Source organism: Mustela nigripes, chromosome 5, assembly GCF_022355385.1.
Source record: "Mustela nigripes isolate SB6536 chromosome 5, MUSNIG.SB6536, whole genome shotgun sequence".
In the NCBI taxonomy this organism is placed as follows: domain Eukaryota; kingdom Metazoa; phylum Chordata; class Mammalia; order Carnivora; family Mustelidae; genus Mustela; species Mustela nigripes.
The window spans coordinates 141,642,172-141,661,167 of NC_081561.1; the positions used below are offsets into that span (position 1 = coordinate 141,642,172).

An 18,996-nucleotide genomic window follows, 5' to 3' on the forward strand; every position below is an offset into this window, starting at 1 on the left:
TCTTTCTCTAACTTTTGCTGCCAGGCTGATCTTGAGTTTAGAATGTCAGGAGATGGTTATGGAAGATAAAGGCTTATTTGTTCTTTCAACTGGTATGAAGGAGTGCCCACGATTCCGTCTATTCGTACTAGGTGTTTGCTCGGCACCAGACACAGGTTATGCACCAAGGGTGGAATGGCATTGGGAGCAGGAAGCGGGTGAGGGGAGAAGGAGGCAGTAGGCTCAGGGAGGTGGGCTCGAAAATGCAGAGGAACTGTCCTCACGGAGCTCACAGTTTGGCAGAGACCGATTGTTTAGCAGCAGCATAATTAGAAACGTTGACAATTCAGTATCCTGAAGGAGACTTTCTTCCTGAGCTTGTGGGGGAGGGGATGGGTAGTGGTGAGTTTTCCTGGGGAAAGAGATAAGCAGGGTTGACCATGGAGAAGCTAGGTGGGGTGAGGCCAGGTTGTTTTAGGTGGAAAGCATGTCCAACAGCATGGTATGTTCTGGAAGGGAAAGGAAGCCAGGGTGATGGGAGCAGGAGGAGGGGAGGCTGGAGAGGCTGGTCCCAGAGGGCCTTGGGAGTCCCTTGTGGCTTCTCTCTTACCCTCCACCCACATTCAGCGCCATGATAGAAGGGCTGGGAACAGTAGCTGCTACTGTAGCCTTCTCTCTGGGATGCCTGCTCAATGATTCTTTCTCCTGATGGAGGGCGCCGGGCAGGGGCATAGAGAACATGTGGCTCTTCTACACAGATTTCCTCAAAACCCTTATAAACAGCTTGATGTAAGGACCCTTATTGTTTCCCTGCATCACACTTATGGGCCCACACTAGTGGTTCACAGCCTTCTTCCGTGGAGGCTATGTGTCCCCGTGTTTAGCACTATCCTCGGGGCTTCTCAGGAACCCACCACCATCGCGTCCCTGTAGGAGACACAAGAAGCCAGTCCCCTCAAGATGGGCCGGAATGTAAGACACCAGCTTTGGTTCTTTATCACTCAGTCTGGGGATTGCCTGCCTTGTTTACCCAACTCAGTCCCAGACCACTCTCTGGAATCTGCGTAATTCATCCATCCTTCAAAGCACAAGGATTCTGACTGTGGGGGCTTATTCAGGAGAAGGTGTCAAGAACTTATGTAAGAAGGCAAGGCATGGGTTTCTCTTGTTACCTGGGTGAGGCAGAGATTGTTCAGAATATGAGATGGACATTTTTTTTTTCTAGAAGGAGTTTAATATGGTTTGGGAAACAGGAATCTTACTTTTCCCCCATAATTTTGTGTTTTTCGACTTCATGGATTTAAATTTGCTTTAATACATTCTGTAAGGTTCAAATGGAAATATGTCTGTGGAATTCGGCCATGCGGGCCTTGTTGGAGGACAGAGGAACTGTGGGGACAGAGAAAGTAGATGAGAACACTGGGGTTTCAGTGGGGAGACAGAACTGATACAGTGAAAGAATCAGACCAGTTTGGCATCCTGTACCCTCCCCACAACCGTAGAGCCATGATTCCCTCTGTGGACCTTGAGAACTGGTGTCAGGACCACTCAGGCTTAAGAAATGTTCGGCAGAAATATTTCATGTAGCCTCTGAGGAGGTGTCATTCCTTAGGGTTTGATTTCCCTTTTTAAGGAAAGAAAAAGTATCTTTAAAGTTTAACCAGTATCATTGACATATGCCAAACCCACTGCCTGTAGAATTTTGTCTTAAATAACTCCATAACCACTGAATAAAAGTATGCATAATTGGGAAAACACAGACCACTGAGTGAATTGAGATTTGGAAACTCATATGTTCTTAATTGTGCATATCTTTTTTTTTAAATGAAATTTAAAAAGGATTCTCTTCTAAATGAGATGTGAATGACTTTCTTGAAAGCCTGAAAAGAAGACTAAATTTACCAAATTAGCCTTTCTTTGCTCTCTGTTTATTCAAACCCAAAGTCAAATATTTCTGTGTAACCGTGAAGACGGAGGCTCCCTTGGTGATCTCAGGAGCTCTGGAGGCTTGGCGTCAGGACAGTGGTGTAACGGAAGTATGCCTTTGCTCTCTGAATAAATTATCCACCTTTTGAAAATAGAGTGCATTTTAATTAGCGCTTAGAACCTGTGTGTCAAGACTGACATAGGAAGAGACTTGTCAGGAAATTTCTGCAATGGCAGAGCTTCCCCTTACAGGGGTTTCTTACCCCCTTCTTCCCCTGTAAGTAGCTCAGGACTTGGAGAGCACAGGGAATGTCGGGTGTCCCAGAGGGAAAGGAAATACAGAGATTAATCATGGATATAGTGGGTCACAGCTGCTCCATTGGTCTCTAATATTACTTCACCACCACTTTTTGTCCTGTAGCTCATTGGAGCACAGAACAAAATGTTTGGGGACTTCCCACCCGCTCCGCCTATCAGTCTCCCTCTAGGCGAACGAGTACATTCTCTGTTCCAAGACAAGGATAAATCTGACAGCAAAACCTCTCCCAGCCTTTTCCATTTCCTCTTCTTGGACTTGCTTTTCTTTCCTGGAGGCACAGAAGCTCAGGACTCCATGACTTTTAAAGCTCCAGAGCCAACCACGGTACTTGTCATGCACCCAAAACATCACTGTCACGTTCGTTCCACTGAGGCGGCCAACCTCAGGGCGGGCTGGCCTTCCTTCCACCAACAATGAGTTGCATCATTACTGGGTCAAACACACGCTTTTTCACAGGCAGTCCAGTGATAAGAATTAGGTTAACTTTGAATTTTGCTGTAAGCGTCTTGCTGCTCCAGCTTCTCCCTCTTGAGCTGTGGAACTCAGGTGGGTCGGAGCAGGAGCATCAATCCAGGGGCAAGCCCATGTGGGGCCACACAGTTTTGATGCCCTAAGGAGCATACGCTCTCTACATGGCTTATTTTCCCCCTGTGCTCCTTCTCCTGCCATCAGCCACATCGGTCAATGCTGTGAATTGCATTATTTTGAGTTATTGGAAAGTGAGAAAGTTCAGAAAAAATATGAATAGCAGCAATGTATGCATTTGTTATGAAATAACACACAAACCCTGCCACAGAGTTAAGTGCTCAATAGTTTGGGATCTGTCTTATTACACAGAAATTAAACAATCTTCTCTTTCAAAAAAAACTGTTTGTTGTTTTTTTTTAATATAATTTCAGGTATTATTTTAAAGTTCAAGCCAAAAATCCACATGGCTACGGACCCATCAGCCCTTCGGTCTCATTTGTTACAGAATCAGGTAACTGTGACTTCACATTCTCATTTTTCCCCCGTTTTCCTCAAAGACAAATAATTTGGAATCGTGACCACAATAGAATAAAAACTGAAGAAGTGAAGTCCTCGCTTTTCTATTTAGTGAGTCTTACTGGATATCACTTTATAAAATAAACATCGTTTTCTTTGTGCTGGACAACAAAATGAAGAGGAACTGGCTGGAAAGTGAAAAGGTCACATTCCAAAGAAAGGGAAAAAAAATCTAGTTTTCAGCCATGTGGGAAAGATAATTTTGAATCTCTCTGTAAAATGTTTAGTTGCAGAGCTAATTTTTTTTTTAATTGCAAACAGCTGAAAAGCATAAATGTCATGTGGGCTGAGAGTCATTTGCTTCTTCCAATTAGTCAGGTCTCCAAGATGGTTCCTTCACTAGGAGACAAAGAGGTCCTAATATGGAGGATTTAATAAGAATACTTTCCTCAGAGGATGGCCCTGCAATGGGGGACGCTTGGTGTACAGAGCTCTCCAGCCCTTTGTAAGATGTGGTCATCTTGGGGTCATCTGAAGCAGTATGCCCAGAGCTGGCCATGGTGATGATCCTAGCCTTTCCACACAGGAAGCCACACTGGGAGCTGGTTCCTCTGCCTCTAAGCCAGGCCACCTTCAGAGGTTCGGCTGAACCAGCTGTGCACTAAATCCGCTCTAGCTTCTATCCAGTTAGATTATTTCCCACATGTAGCTTGATCCCAGAATATTGATCGTTGGAAGTTATTTCTAAGTGTGTATTCTTTGAAATCTACTGACTCACAATTAAGTGGAAAAAAATAAAATCTTTTGTGAGAGTAAGCTTCATATTGGAAATGTTGGCAAAGGACCTCAAGAGTATTTTCATTTTTTTTTCATTTAAGAAGTGTGTTCCTCATTAGTAATTAAGAAAGAGTCAAAGAAAACCATTTTCAAGGGTTAATTTGCTAAAGTAGGGAACGTGTCTATATTCATGGCTACATTTTCTGAAAAGGAAATGGACCTTTAGTGACTATCAAAATTAACATGATAAAAGTCTATAGGAAAAAAAAAATAATTCAAATCTAGGAAGCTTTCAAGAAATTGGCCCCAAATCTGAGAATAGAAATATAAATGTAATTTCTGAGACTGCAGTATAAATTGGAAAAGACAGCTCTCTGCTACTCTCCCTCCCAAGAATAGCCCCACCATGCCCCCACCCTATACTTTGTGACCCCTAAAGGATGGGTGACAGCACTCCAGGGCCCTGTATGCAGACCTCTTTTACCGTCAGCTCCCAGGAGATCCTCATGCACACCATTTGACAATTACTTGAAATTTGACAATTATTAGTTTTGGCCATCTTCACTTTATTCAGTCAGTTTGTTCAAATTTCTCCTTCACTTTACACAACCCTGTCATAAGAGGTTAGGTTAACAACAGGAAGACTATCAAGTAATTGAATTTTGGCACTTGCCAAACATAGAAAACACATGATGCATACGTGAGCACAGGCTGCAGCATGGGGCCAACTTTTAATGTTTTTTTTGTTGTGCTGTTGTTGGTTTACATGTCCCCCTCCACCCTGGAGCATTTGAGGTTTTTTCCAACAGCCTATTGAAACTTAAGAGCAGGAGAGCAAAATGAGCGCTTACACTTATAGCTAAGGGTAGGTCACTCTTCTGTGGGGGTGAAAGATGGTCTGTGCAAAGGGGCAGCTCACGGCAGATTTGGGGTGATGGAAATATTCTGTGTCTTGATTGTAGTAGGGCTCTGTGAATCAATGCATGTGTTCGAACTCACAGGATATTTACCCTAAAAGAGTAATCTTACTCCATGATAATTTTTCAAAAAAAAAGGAGAATGGCCCATGTTATTTTATAAAAATGAATTTTTTTTTCTAAAACAGAATTGCTTAAAGACTAGTTCCATATTTTTTTAAGATTTATTTATTTATTTTTAGAGACAGAAAGAGAGTAGGGGGAAAGGGTGGAGGGAGAGGGAGAGAGGGAGGGTCAAGCAGACTCCCCGACATGGGGCTCGATCTAACAACACTGAGATCACAACCTGAACCAAAACCAAGAGTCAGACGTTTCTCCAACTCTGCTACCCAGGCGCTGCCATATTTTCTTAAGGGGCATTACTTTGGCTAAGACATAGAGGTGTTTTGCATATAGCTTTATTGAGATGCAAGTGGTATACAGTAAGATGCACATATGTACGGTGTACAACTCAGTGTGTTTTAAGGTATATTCGCCCCCTTCAGGCCATCGCCCCAATCACATTAGTGAACATCAGCGTCACCCCAGCCTGCTGACTGCTGCTGTGCAACCCAGCTCCCCTGACCCCTCCATGGGCCCGTCTTTTCCCCTGTTAACAAGGAATAACTCATCTGCTCTCTCTCACTTTCGATTGGTTTGTGCTTTCTATAATTTTATATAAACGAAATCATACAATATGAACTCTTTGTCTGGCTTCTTCCCCTCAGCAAAACCATTGTGTTCATATTGTTGCCTTATTTATAGTTCATTCTTTTAATTACTTAGCAATATTTCATCATAACTTAACCACTTGCCATAACTTACTCATTCACTTGTTCATAGACATTTTTTTTTCATTTATTTATTTTCAGCATAACAGTATCATTATTTTTTCACCACACCCAGTGCTCCATGCAATCCGTGCCCTCTCTAATACCCACCACCTGGTACCCGACCTCCCACCCCCCTGCCACTTCAAACCCCTCAGATTGTTTTTCAGAGTCCATAGTCTCTCATGATTCACCTCCCCTTCCAATTTACCCCAACCCCCTTCTCTCTAACTTCCCATGTCCTCCATGCTATTTGTTATGCTCCACAAATAAGTGAAACCATATGATAATTGACTCTCTCTGCTTGACTTATTTCACTCAGCATCATCTCTTCCAGTCCCGTCCATGTTGCTACAAAAGTTGGGTATTCGTCCTTTCTGATGGAGGCATAATACTCCATAGTGTATATGGACCACATCTTCCTTATCCATTCGTCCGTTGAAGGGCATCTTGGTTCTTTCCACAGTTTGGCAACCGTGGCCAATAGACATTTGAGCTGATTCTACTTTTCGACAATTACAAACAAAACTGCTATGAATGCTCATGTACTAGTGTTGGCACCAACATGTATTTTAATGCCTCTTGGGTAAAAACTTAGGAGTGGAATGGATAGGTCATAGAGTAGGTGTATGTTTACCTTTTTAAGAAACCACAAAACTGTTTTCTCAAGACAGACACATCTTTTAAAAATGATGAGTATTGAATTATTCTGTTGTACTCCAAACCAAAATCTGACGATACTGACCCACAACTTCCGTACAAATATCAAGATAGTTTAACTAGAAAAGGATACTTTTCAAAAGGAAATGTTTAGAAAATAAAAACTAAGGAAAACATTGGCACCACTCGAATAAACTCTATTTGTACCTATTCCAGGGAGCTCTTCAAGTTAGCTTTCTCCGCCACAGTAACATTTCAACAATTGCATGGTTATCAAATAGGGTAGTGAAGTCATTACCTTCTTTTTTCATTTTACAGACAATCCTCTGCTTGTTGTGAGGCCACCAGGTAAGTTTCTCTTCTTGACAAACTTGACGTTCTAGTAACCGAGTTGAATATTGACAATGAGATTGCTATGATTGCTCACAAGTAGAAATGCTAGACCGTTCTTGCATTTTTATGATTTTCTGACAACTTCTTTGGTTTCTCTGCTCCCTTTATCCTGATCTAGGGAAAAGAATGATCTGGGAATTTTTTTATAGGACCATAGCAGCCAATCTATGTAAAAGAAACTGTTATGGGGTGACCAATATCTATAAAATAAATAACTTTATTTACATAATCTCTTTAAATATTTTAAATGGCTGAAAAGGTAGCAAAATACATTAAATATACAACAGAATTTTACTTCATATTTCAAACAAACTGTGAAAGCTCTATTTCTTAAGTTCAAGACAGTTCTTGGGACTGAAGAGAACAGTGAGAGTCTATGAGGAGGACTGCTGGAGGGGGCAGGTAGGATGGCATATCCCAAAAGATCAAATATGCCATTATATCTTATTTTTCTTGAAGCTGAAGGGCTTTTTCTTACTTCAAGAATCCCTTGTAGAAATTCAAATACTTTAAATGTGTTCAGGTGTAAGAAGCTCCTCCGTGGTACTTCAGTGCCAAGAAAGAAGCAGAATGAGGGAAAGAGTGCCTACCGGAGAGGTGGGAAAAGCCCTGAGAGGACGGGAAGGACTGATAAATAAGTCAAATTCTCTGATATTTTGTGTGAGAATAAACATCGTGGAATGCCATGATTGACAGAGTGTGTCTTGTGTTGTCAAGGTGGTGAGCCCATCTGGATCCCATTTGCTTTCAAACATGACCCTAGCTACACCGACTGCCATGGCCGGCAGTACGTGAAGCGGACGTGGTATAAAAAATTTGTGGGAGTTGTTCTTTGTAATTCACTGCGGTATAAGATCTACCTCAGTGACAATCTGAAAGGTAGGTCTATGAGAATGGTGACGTATGGGAAAGTATGAGAAGGTGTGTTGTCAGGTACTAACTTGACATAGCAGGTGCATCAGAATGTATTTGAGCTGTGGACCCCTTATATCTCACTGTGGCTTGAACACAAATCAATTTTTCAAGCTTTACTTTGGAGTTCCTTGTTTTTACTTTGACATCCAGAAACACACGCACACACACACACACACACACACACACACACACACTTATATATTTTTTTAAAATCCACTACATTTTATTTTTTTTTAATGTATATATTTTTATTGTGGTAAAATATATAAACATAAAATTTACCATTTTTAACCATTTTTAAGTGCACAATTCAGTGATACTAAATACTAAATATCCATCACCACTACCCATTTCCAGAACTTTTTCACCTTCCCAAAAGGAAACTTATACTCACTAAACAGTCTCTCCATTTCCCCTCTTCCAGCACCTGGTAAGCGCCATTCTACTTTCTATCTGTATGCATCTGCCTATTCCAGCTTCCTCGTAGAACTGGAAATATGTATCTGTCCCTTTGTCTTGAAGTCTTGAAGGTTCATCTGTATGGTAACATATAAACGAATCTCATTCCTTCTAAAGACTGAATAATACCCCATTATATGGATAGACCACATTTTGTTTATTCATCCATCATTGATGGACATTTCTGGTCGTTTCTGCTTCTGCAGCATTTTGAATAATGCTTTAATGAACCTTCATGTCTGAGTTTTCGTCTGAATACCTATTTTCAGTTCTCCTGGGCACATGCCTGGGAGTGGAATTGCTGGGTCATATGGTGACTCTGTGTTTAAGTTTGGAAGAACTGCCAAACTGTTTTTCCAAAGTGGCTATAACATTTTACAGTCCACCAATAATATGTGAGTGTTCCAGTTTCTCCACATCATAGCCAGCACTTATTCTTTTCCATGTTCTTTTTTTCCCCATTATGATCATCCTGGTAGGTGTGAAGTGCTCTCTCATTGTATTTCTTTTAAATACATTACTTTATAAATATATTATTTTTTTAAATCCACTACATTTTAGAAATGAGGTCCAAAATTCTGTTAAAAGTGTAAAGGTCAATTTTCTTTGCTATGTATTCAATAATACTAGATGAGAGCATAAACTAGAAATATCAAGGAATAGCCACCCCCTTCCTGCCCTTGCCATTGCTACACCTTTATGCAGAAAAAAATGTAGATGATTAAACATACCTCAGAATTACTTGTTCTATGCCTGAACAAAAATTACATTATTTTTATTATGGTGGGGGATTGAAACAAAGAATACCATAAGCACCTTGAACTATGAACATTTCAAAATGTCATTTCTACCCAGCTGGCTTTGATTCCCCTACCTACACAAATCTGTTTTTTATTTTTGAACTTGCACACTTTTAATTTTTTTAGTACTTACGTTTTTAAAACTTTTCCTTGGCTGCTATAGATTTTTCATTTCTTGCTAGTGGTGATCATTTAAAGACAATGTCAAAACAAAGTCTTCCCTACCATTTTCCTCTCTGGCAGTTTCTCAGTGCATATGCCTCTCCCAGTACCTACTGTGTGTTTCTTTCTGCTCTTTATTTTCTCTCCCACCATTGTACTTGTCCTCCCCTGCATCAGAATTCCTGGCAGAAATTACACAGCCAGCTCCAGTGTCCCAGGGTCGACAGAAAAAATGCCCTACTGTGCAGCGGTGATTCAGGACCATGGACAGCAGGTTATGCCACAGACACACACCCTATTTCTAGTTGTGTGTGAAAATAGGTTCTTCTGTTTTTTACAGATTTCATGCCTTTTGTAATTATTTCATAATAGATTCCTATTGTGGTTTTATCTATTCCTTTTTTAAAACCAAGGAGTAAAAAGCCCTACCATTTATAGGCTGAAACTGCCTATAATATTAATAGTTTCCATTTATTGAGGACTTATTAAGTATTTAGTGTATGTGATCTTGCTGAATCCTTACAACACTTTGACTTTGGTGCCATTATTACTCTTTTTCCAACATGGAAAGTATGACACACCAAGTTTAAGTACCCAGTTCAAATGGTCTCCAAAGCTTGCGCAAACTCTTAGAAAAGTGTTTATGTTTTGACCAGTCACTAACCCATGATATTCCCTCATGCAGACACATTCTACAGCATTGGGGACAGTTGGGGAAGAGGTGAAGATCATTGCCAGTTTGTGGATTCACATCTTGATGGAAGAACAGGGCCTCAGTCCTATGTAGAAGCTCTCCCTACCATTCAAGGTAATTCCAACAAAGTCCTGAGTATACTACCCTGTGGGTTAGGAAAGGAGGGCTAATATAAGGAGGAAATCATCATAGCTCTCCTTTTTGCTTACCACTTAAAGATGGATGTTGATGGGGGGGTTAAGGGGGTAGGAGAAGAATAAATGAAACAAGATGGGACTGGGAGGGAGACAAACCATAAGTGACTCTTAATCTCACAAAACAAACAGAGGGTTGCTGGGGGAGGGGGGTTGGGAGAAGGGGGGGATTATGGACATTGGGGAGGGCATGTGCTATGGTGAGTGCTGTGAAGTGTGTAAACCTGGCGATTCAAAGACCTGTACCCCCAGGGATTAAAATACATTATATGTTTATTTAAAAAAATTTAAAAATTTATGGCACCTGGGTGGCTCAGTGGGTTAAGCCGCTGCCTTTGGCTCAGGTCATGATCTCAGGGTCCTGGGATCGAGTCCCGCATCGGGCTCTCTGCTCAGCAGGGAGCCTGCTTCCCTCTCTCTCTCTCTGCCTGCCTCTCCATCTACCTGTGATTTCTCTCTGTCAAATAAATAAATAAAATCTTTAAAAAAAAAATAAAATTTTTTTAAAAAATTAAATAAATAAACAAATAATAAAAACACACTATAAGAAAATTTTAAAAAAAGATGGATGTTGACAGCATTTTGGATCATATAGATAAGGAACCAAAAAAATACTCCAACCATGTGCTAGAATTTGTGTGAACCTAGGAGGCAGGGGTACAAAGGAATATAAGACATTGTCCATACTTCAGAAAAATCTCTTCCCTGCTCCATAACTGGGAAGAGGAAATAAATATGTGAAAGGCAACTAAGAGTGAACAACTTAAAGTACAGATAATGACAGGAGTTATATCACATAGTTGAACTATTTTTAGGTAATTGTGCAGGTTGTAATCACCAACTGAGTTCAGGGAAGGCAGGCTAGTTGAGGCTCTCAGGAAAGAAGAAGCAGAGTCTGAGCGGAGTCATAAAGACCTAGACATGTAAAGATTAGCCTTCCAGGCAGAGGACAGCATGAACACAGGTGCAGAGAAAGAAAGGTAAACAAACATGCAAACCAACCATAGCTTATCATATACTTCAGGGAAGTAATGTAATAACTATTTCATTATGGTATCACAGGGTGAGAGCAAAAATCTTAATCTCAAGGTTTAACAACCTGCAGTATGCTACTAATTCCCTCAACTGCCAAAACAAGAAAATAAACAGAACAACTGAATGAAGTCCAACACTCTTTCCATTATGCACTCAACTCTTAGTGATCTGGCAATTTCAAAACACGAGATCAATTTTTTTTAATTGGAAAAAAAATACGATTGGTAAACACAAATTGCCTATTTTCAAAGAATTAAGATAGAGTAAAATATACAGAACAGAAAAGTAAAAGTAAAAGCCAAAGTTTTCCAGAGAAACAGAACCAGAGAGGGAGTTTGACAGAGAGGTGTCTTAAGGAATTGGCTCATATGATTATAGGATAGGGGCAGTCAAGTCCAAAATCTGCAGAGCAGGTCAATAGGCTGGAGGCCCAAGGAAGAGTCTAGGTTGTAGTTTGTGTCTGAAGGCAGTGTACTGACAGACTTTGTCAGGGAGTGTAATCTTTTCCTATGAGAGCCTTCAACTGATTGGATGAGGCCCACCCACATTATAGAGAGTAACTTACTTTGTTCAAAATCTGATGATTTAAAAGTTAATCTCATCTGACACTATTTTTACAGAAATATCTAAAATAATATTTGACCAAATATCTAAGCACCATGGCCTAGCCCTGTTGGCACATAGAATTAACCATCACAGTTACTATACAAAATACATAACATTTCTTCCTTTTTTCAGGATCTTGCATTGACCCAGGGTTACTAGGCGTTATTTGTATTTTGCTGTGGTCATGGTTTTGTTTCTGAGCAGAGGTATTGCCTAACCAGCATGCTCACTGGTAGGATGGTAGGCAACCTTTCATCTGGCAAGAGTAAACAGGGCCAAAGAGTAGTTGCCAAAAATTTTTTTTGAACAGACTGGGGCCTCGCTTTTACTTTAAAGTATAATGGCTCAAAAGTGCTATTGTATTCTTTCCTTGAGAGATTTACCTGAAAGATCTAAAAACCTACCACAGACTTCAAGAGTTAAACCTGAAAGCTTGAGGTCCTAAGTCTTGGAAGTTGTTCACCCTGCAGGGAGTCTCCCTTGAGAGCAGCTACAAATGATCTTCTTTTGTGGGGAGAGAGAAATAGGGGACTAACACACTTTTCCACCTGTGTCACACACGTGTGGGACTGGATTATCCCCTCAAATCATGTCTGTTATAAACCCAAGGGGTTATTGTGACCCACATAAACATGGTAGTATTTATTTGGAAGTAACATTTGTTATAAGAACAATTCCTCAGAGATCTTCTGTCTGAACAGAGGTTCTAAGGATGAGGATTTTTCTCTTGGTTTGTCCACTTTTGATACTACAGTTGTGACACCAATTCCAAGTGTGGGATTTTCCCCCACACCAATAGCAATTCCTGGACATCAGCTGGATGTACTACAAATCAAGTCTGTTCTGACACTGTGTTCCCAGAGGTGGCATCAGACCACACAGGTTAAGGGCTCAGTCCCATATGACTGAACGCCCTTCCCCCGACCAACTTCAGGTGGCAGTCACAAGTCCAGACGGCCATCTGAGTGACCTATTGGCTACATATTGGAGGGCCCTACTACCCCCTTCTTGGGTTTGAGTAATTTTCAAGAGTGGCTCACAGGACTCAGAGAAACATTTTACTTACTAGGCTACCTACCAGTTTATTACAAAAGTGTACAATTTGGGGGCTGCCGGATGGAAGAGATGCAAAGGCACAGTGTGGGGAGAGAACGCAGAGTGTCCTCCCTGGGAGCACCACCCTGCCAGCATCTGCATGTGTTCACCAACCCAGGACTTTCAGAACCTGGTGTGTTTGGGTTTTTCTGGAGACTTCATTATCTAGGCCTGATTGAAGAAAATATTGCCCCTTCATGATTGAACTCAATCTCTAGCCCCTCTCCCCTCCACAGAGGGCAGGAGGTGGGACTTTCACCTCTAATCCCATGACTGATCTCTCTGGTGACTAACCCATCCATAGATGCTTTCTGAAAGGAATCCCATCAGCATAAACTCAGGAGTGGTCTAATGGGATTTGTTAGGAATATCAAGATACCTGTACCACTCTCATCACTTAGGAAGTCCTAGGGTTTTAGGAGCTATGTGCCAGGAACAGGGATGAAGACCAAATATAGATTTCTTTTTATCAATCACAATATCACAATATCACAGATGCATTTTCTTTCCGTTCCTCTCCTTTTACCCTTGTAGGCTACTTCCGCCAGTATCGCCAGGAGCCAGTCAGCTTCGGCAACATCGGTTTTGGAACCCCTTACTACTACGTGGGCTGGTATGAGTGTGGGGTCTCCATTCCAGGGAAGTGGTAACTACAGGAAGATCATACTGAAAGCTCATCCTTCCGGCCCCCTTGACTAACTTGCACTAGGGACTGAGCAGGAAAAGACAGTGTTCCAAGCCCCATGGGCTCCTGGTTCCAGCAAGACCACACGATGGACACTGGACATTTCAGGCATCTCCCATCTGGAACTCGGTCCTACTTATTGGCCTGGACTACACCCAGAATTCAATGTTGCTGTTAACTTCGCTTCTCCACGTGTTTTGATTGTAATAGCACCTGCCAGAGACAGCAGAAACACACAGCTGCAGGGAATGCCCACTGACTCACTGCAGTCTTCACACTTTATAGGCACAAAAGTCAGACACATCAGTGTCTCCAGGGAACAGCATCAATATGCTGTGCTTGCTTCATGGAATGCTGCACACTTTCTCTTTTATCACTGGACTCTTCCGAAAGTCGCCGAATCTAAGCTTCAGATCTCTCACTATGCAGTAGAACTGAGTTACTAAAAACACCACCAAAGGAAATATATCCATACTTAAGATTTATTTCGTGGGTGTACCCATTGCTAGACCAAATGTGTCAAATCATATTTGTAAATTCTCAATTTGAAAGATATATATGTGTGTATATAGGCATATACATATCCTCACTTGTCTGCAAGAACATTGATTAAAATGGCGCAATTTGTACTTGTTTACTAGATAAATGCGTGTGGGACTTTATGGAGCAAAGGTGCTATTTATGAGCCTCTTTCAGAAGTGTCCAAAGAATCTGTAGTCTGCGTAATGAGACCAGCAGAGTGATCGCTGCTGGACTCTGGGAGTGATGGGGAGCTGGCGGTGACAGCGACTGACACCGGCCACCTAGATGCAAGCCGAGTGCTTTCTACCTCAGGAGACAATCTTTTCTTTTTTTTTTTCTGTTTAATTATGTTAGCCACCGTACAGGACATCATTAGTTTTTGATGTAGTGTTCCATGACTCGTTGTTTGGGTGTAATACCCAGTGCTCCGTGCAATACGTGCTCTCCTTACTACCCATCACCGGGCTCACCCCTCCCCCCACGCCCCATCCCTCTGAAACCCTCAGATTGTTTCCCAGAGGCCATAGTGTCTCATGGTTCGTCTCCTCCTCTGATTTCCTCCCCTTCACTTTTCCTTTCCTTCTCCTAACATTTTCCATGCTATTCCTTATGTTCCACAAATAAGTGAAAGCACATGAAAATTGTCTTTCTCTGCTTGACTTATTTCACTCAGCTTAATCTCCTCGAGTCCCATCCATGTCGGTGCAAATGGGCATTCATCCTTTCTGATGACTGAGTAATAGTCCATTGTATGTATGGACCGTATCTTCAGGTGGCAATCTGTCCAGACCTGGGTGAAAAATACCACTTACCTCTATGGGGGCATATCCAGTATGTTTTCAGAATTATCAAGGTTTTAGGTCCCAAATGATTTAAAAGTCCAGTTAAAAACAATCCTTTCCTCTTCCCTGCCTGAGTATTTCCTCCTCAAAATACATGCTTATTATCCCTTTGGACGGCAACATGACAACATTTATTTAAAGACATATTATTCTTTTTTTAAATTTATTTTTATTTTTTTTTATTTTATTTTTTTAAATTTATTTTTTATTTTCAGCATAACAGTATTCATTATTTTTGCACCACACGCAGTGCTCCATGCAATCCGTGCCCTCTCTAATAACCACCACCTGGTTCCCCCAACCTCCCACCCCCGCCCCTTCAAACCCCTCAGATTGTTTTTCAGAGTCCATAGTCTCTCATGGTTCACCTCCCCTTCCAATTTCCCTCAACTCCCTTCTCCTCTCCATCTCCCCTTGTCCTCCATGCTATTTGTTATGCTCCACAAATAAGTGAAACCATATGATAATTGACTCTCTCTGCTTGACTTATTTCACTCAGCATCATCTCTTCCAGTCCCGTCCATGTTGCTACAAAAGTTGGGTATTCGTCCTTTCTGATGGAGGCATCATACTCCATAGTGATATGGACCACATCTTTCTTATCCATTCGTCCGTTGAAGGGCATCTTGGTTCTTTCCACATTATTCTAATTCTTTTTTTTTTTTTTTTTTTAGATTTTATTTATTTATTTGCCAGAGACAGAGGGAGAGAGAGAGAGAGTGAGCGAGCACAGGCAGACAGAGAGGCAGGCAGAGGCAGAGGGAGAAGCAGGCTCCCTGCCGAGCAAGGAGCCCGATGTGGAACTCGATCCCAGGATCCTGGGATCATGACCTGAGCTGAAGGCAGCCGCTTAACCAACTGAGCCACCCAGGCGTCCCAATTCTAATTCTTTTTCAAACATGGTGCCCTTTCCATGTGCTCGGCTGTCCCTTGAAATCAGGCAGCTCTGTGGCGTGAGGTTTTGTCTTCTTTCTTAAAGGTTTCAGCATTGGAGAATCGGTGTGGGGAGCTGGAGGCGTACCTTTTTCTGGGGCCCCCAGACTACTACGGAATGGTTTAATGGCAGAATTCAGTCCAGCTTCCTGGCGTCCATTCCTTTCAGTGCCAGCACTGTGTTGAGGGGCGGCCTGATGTATCTGGTGGGTTCAAAGGTAAAACTTAGAAGGAAACTTAGCAGGGTTCTTTCCATGGGGCTGTGAAAGCTGACGTTCTCCTCAGATTCCACGATCCCCTTTCCACAGGAAACAACAGTAAAGAAAATGCAAGCATTCTGACAGCCTGGGAAGTACTAGCATTCCTTAGGGAGCAGATTAGATACCAAGTTCATCTATCACTCACAGTTTAGTTTGCAAAACAGGATGGGAACCTCTAAGTAGCTTTTAGGGCTCTTATCCATGAAAGAGGGATTATTTTAAAAAGGATATCTAAAACCCTTGTTTTTCACACAGATAACATTCAAACATGTTTCAGAAGGCCAAGCGAAAGATACGGTCTTCAGATATAAGTGACTTTTCCTGATAAACACAGAAGTGGCTCCTTCATTTCTCCCACCCACCCCTCTGGAACTTCTGTCCAGTTTCAGCCTCCACTGGCCTGCTATCGAAGACTGGAGAAAGATGCCAAAATGAGGCCCGTGTCGGGGAGAGCACCAGCAGACTGCACATTTCCTGAAAGTGTCTCCTCGGGTATAAATAGTTCATTAGCATGTATGAGAGAAGAGCCATTTGGTCAGTTCCACAAGCCTGTCTTGGTGCTGGGGCCCCTTTTGGAAGACACACGTATCCAGATCAGCCCTGAGAGGAAGCCGCCTTCACCCTTTGCGACTCACACATTGAAGGGCACATTCCCCGACTCACCCCCAAAGGGCCGGGTGCTCGGGCCACATCTTAAAGGACATGGGTCGTTCAGGAGTTTATGCTTATCTCACAGAAAGTCACAGAAACTCCCTGGAGTTCATTCACAGGATGATTTTTGAGCCCTGCTTACCTCCTCAGACTGTAATTCATTCTGGAAATCTGAACTTCTATTAAAAATAAATGTTGGCAGTTTGGGGACAGAAATTACTACAAACCCCAGGTGTCAGAGTAGCCAAAGCAAAAACAAAACAAAACTTCAAAAAATCCCCACCGAATCTAAGCATAGGTAAGTGGTATTGTTACTGATTTTTGTCCAAACTAGATTACATAACAGTCTAAATGAGTGCAGAGGGGCACCACCAGTTTCTGGTTCTGTGTCAGGTCTGGAGGTCATGTTCTAGGAATGCCATGGGTCTCAAAACCACTGTGTATCAAGTTAGTAGGAAATTAATGTACTGATTTCCTAAAGAAGGCTTCCTCTAGTTCAAAGGCTTTGAGAAAGAAGAGCTTGCCAACCCTGGAGGTCAGAAGTAGGCACAAGTGGGTATTAAAGGAAAAGAATATTTGGCTCCATGTTTTTTGTTTTTGTTTTAAAGATTTTATTTATTTATTTGAGAGAGAAAACAAACAGGGTAAGGAACAGAGGGAGAAACAGACTCCAGGAGGGTGAGGGGCAGAGGGAGAGGAAGAAGCAGACTCTCTGTTGAGCAGGGAAGCCCGATGTGGGGCTCAATCCTGGTACTCGGGGTTCATGACCTGAGCTGAAGGCAGACGCTTAACCAACTGAGCCACCCAGGCGCCCCAACATTTGGCTCATTATGATGAAATTTTAGAAGAGTGCGGTTAGCAAGTGAGCTTTGTTGGAAAGTAGGACAATGTCCATTACTGAAAGGCCTTGAATATACATGGAAATGTCTAAATTTGTCACTAGAGGCTCCCACCTGTTTTTCGATGATCTGTGAGCTCAGAACAGTGCCTACACATCAAAAGGGTTGTAAAGAGCAGACAGACAAGCAAAACAAACAAACAAACAAACAAAAACCCCAGTAGTATATGACAGAGACTATATTCTGTAGTTTGAAAGGCCTAAAATATTATCTCACCCTATAAGAAAAATGTGTGTAGCCACGCATTTGTTTTCTTGAGGTTGAAAGAAGGTTAAAGCATAGTCCTGATTTTAAAAATATCACAAAAAATAAAAATAAAAACTAGCATGTCCATTCCACTTGCTCTTACTTGAGTTATATTTTTTCTGACCATCTCTCGCGTGGAACGCCTAAGTCCCCAAGTGGCTGGAGCCTCGGTTCCCAGATTCCCCGTTTGGCAAGTCCTTTGTGTGATGGTCTCGGGAGGCAACGTGCTCTTTGGGAGGCTTCATGCATATTTATTACCATCTGGTTAATACATAATTTCCAGCTTTTACCAGATGAGATTTGATTTATTTTCTCCCCTTTGACCTACTCAAGCCACAGGTCCTGGTCAATTCAGGGGACTGGGGAATTTGGGAATGTGATTATGAATGGGGTTATAGTGGGGTTCCTCTCTCTGCATGGAAATCAGCTCTTGGTCACTATTGGGAGGGTTCCTCTGATAGAATCAGTGAGCCCATCCATGCTGATGGAGCATCTTGCATGTTGTGGATCCCTTAAAATCCTCTCCTTGAGGTGTAACTATTTTGCAGTTGGAAATAAGAAGTGAGTTTGGAAAGTAAGAATGTCTTCTCAACCATCCATTTCCAGCCATTCTCAGATCAGGCTGAGCTCAGTAAAATTGTATGAAACCACAGAGCATACCTGTTTTGAACAGAGGTGTGATTTTAAATCTTAGTTGTAAGGTTATTAATGTACAAAATTTAAAAATCATAATGAGAGCAAATCACACAAGGGCTTATGATAAAAGGAAAGTAAAATTGATATAATGTTGGAAGCCAATAAATTTAACACAGACATACAAGTTCTTGGTCTAGATTAGGAAAGCAATATTCTCTTTGGCTGGGAATATCTGATGGTCAAGAATAGAAATAACTCAAGAGCTAAGTCAAGGGTTTGCCTAAGGTGGGACCACACAGTCTCAAGACAGGAAATAATGTGTGGGAGGTTCTGTGGGGTGGCAGGGAGTGACAGGTTGGTGAATAGCAGCTCTTGTCTCCTTTTCTCTCTGCTCTGTTCTCTCTCCTTCTCTCCATGCATGGCCCCATCTTCTTCTGTGCAGATGGCTTTCTCTGGACACATGATACCTAAATGCCGCCAGCCCCTAGACTTCACACAGTGCTGCCATATACAAGTGTCCAGCTGCCACCCTGTGTGC

The 18,996-nt window shown here is 41.9% G+C and overlaps 1 protein-coding gene across 2 annotated transcripts in view; it reads left to right on the forward strand.

Annotated features, from left to right (window-relative positions):
- Positions 1-14,115, forward strand: part of FNDC1 (fibronectin type III domain containing 1) — a 111,799-nt gene extending 97,684 nt beyond the window's left edge. For both annotated transcript variants that reach the window (XM_059401365.1, XM_059401366.1), the window contains 5 exons: positions 3,124-3,203; positions 6,750-6,779; positions 7,542-7,703; positions 9,846-9,968; positions 13,319-14,115. In XM_059401365.1, the coding sequence (XP_059257348.1) occupies positions 3,124-3,203; positions 6,750-6,779; positions 7,542-7,703; positions 9,846-9,968; positions 13,319-13,434 (511 nt within the window). In that variant the 3' untranslated portion in view covers positions 13,435-14,115. The remainder of the gene's footprint in view (positions 1-3,123; positions 3,204-6,749; positions 6,780-7,541; positions 7,704-9,845; positions 9,969-13,318) is intronic.
- Positions 14,116-18,996: the final 4,881 nt, after the last annotated feature.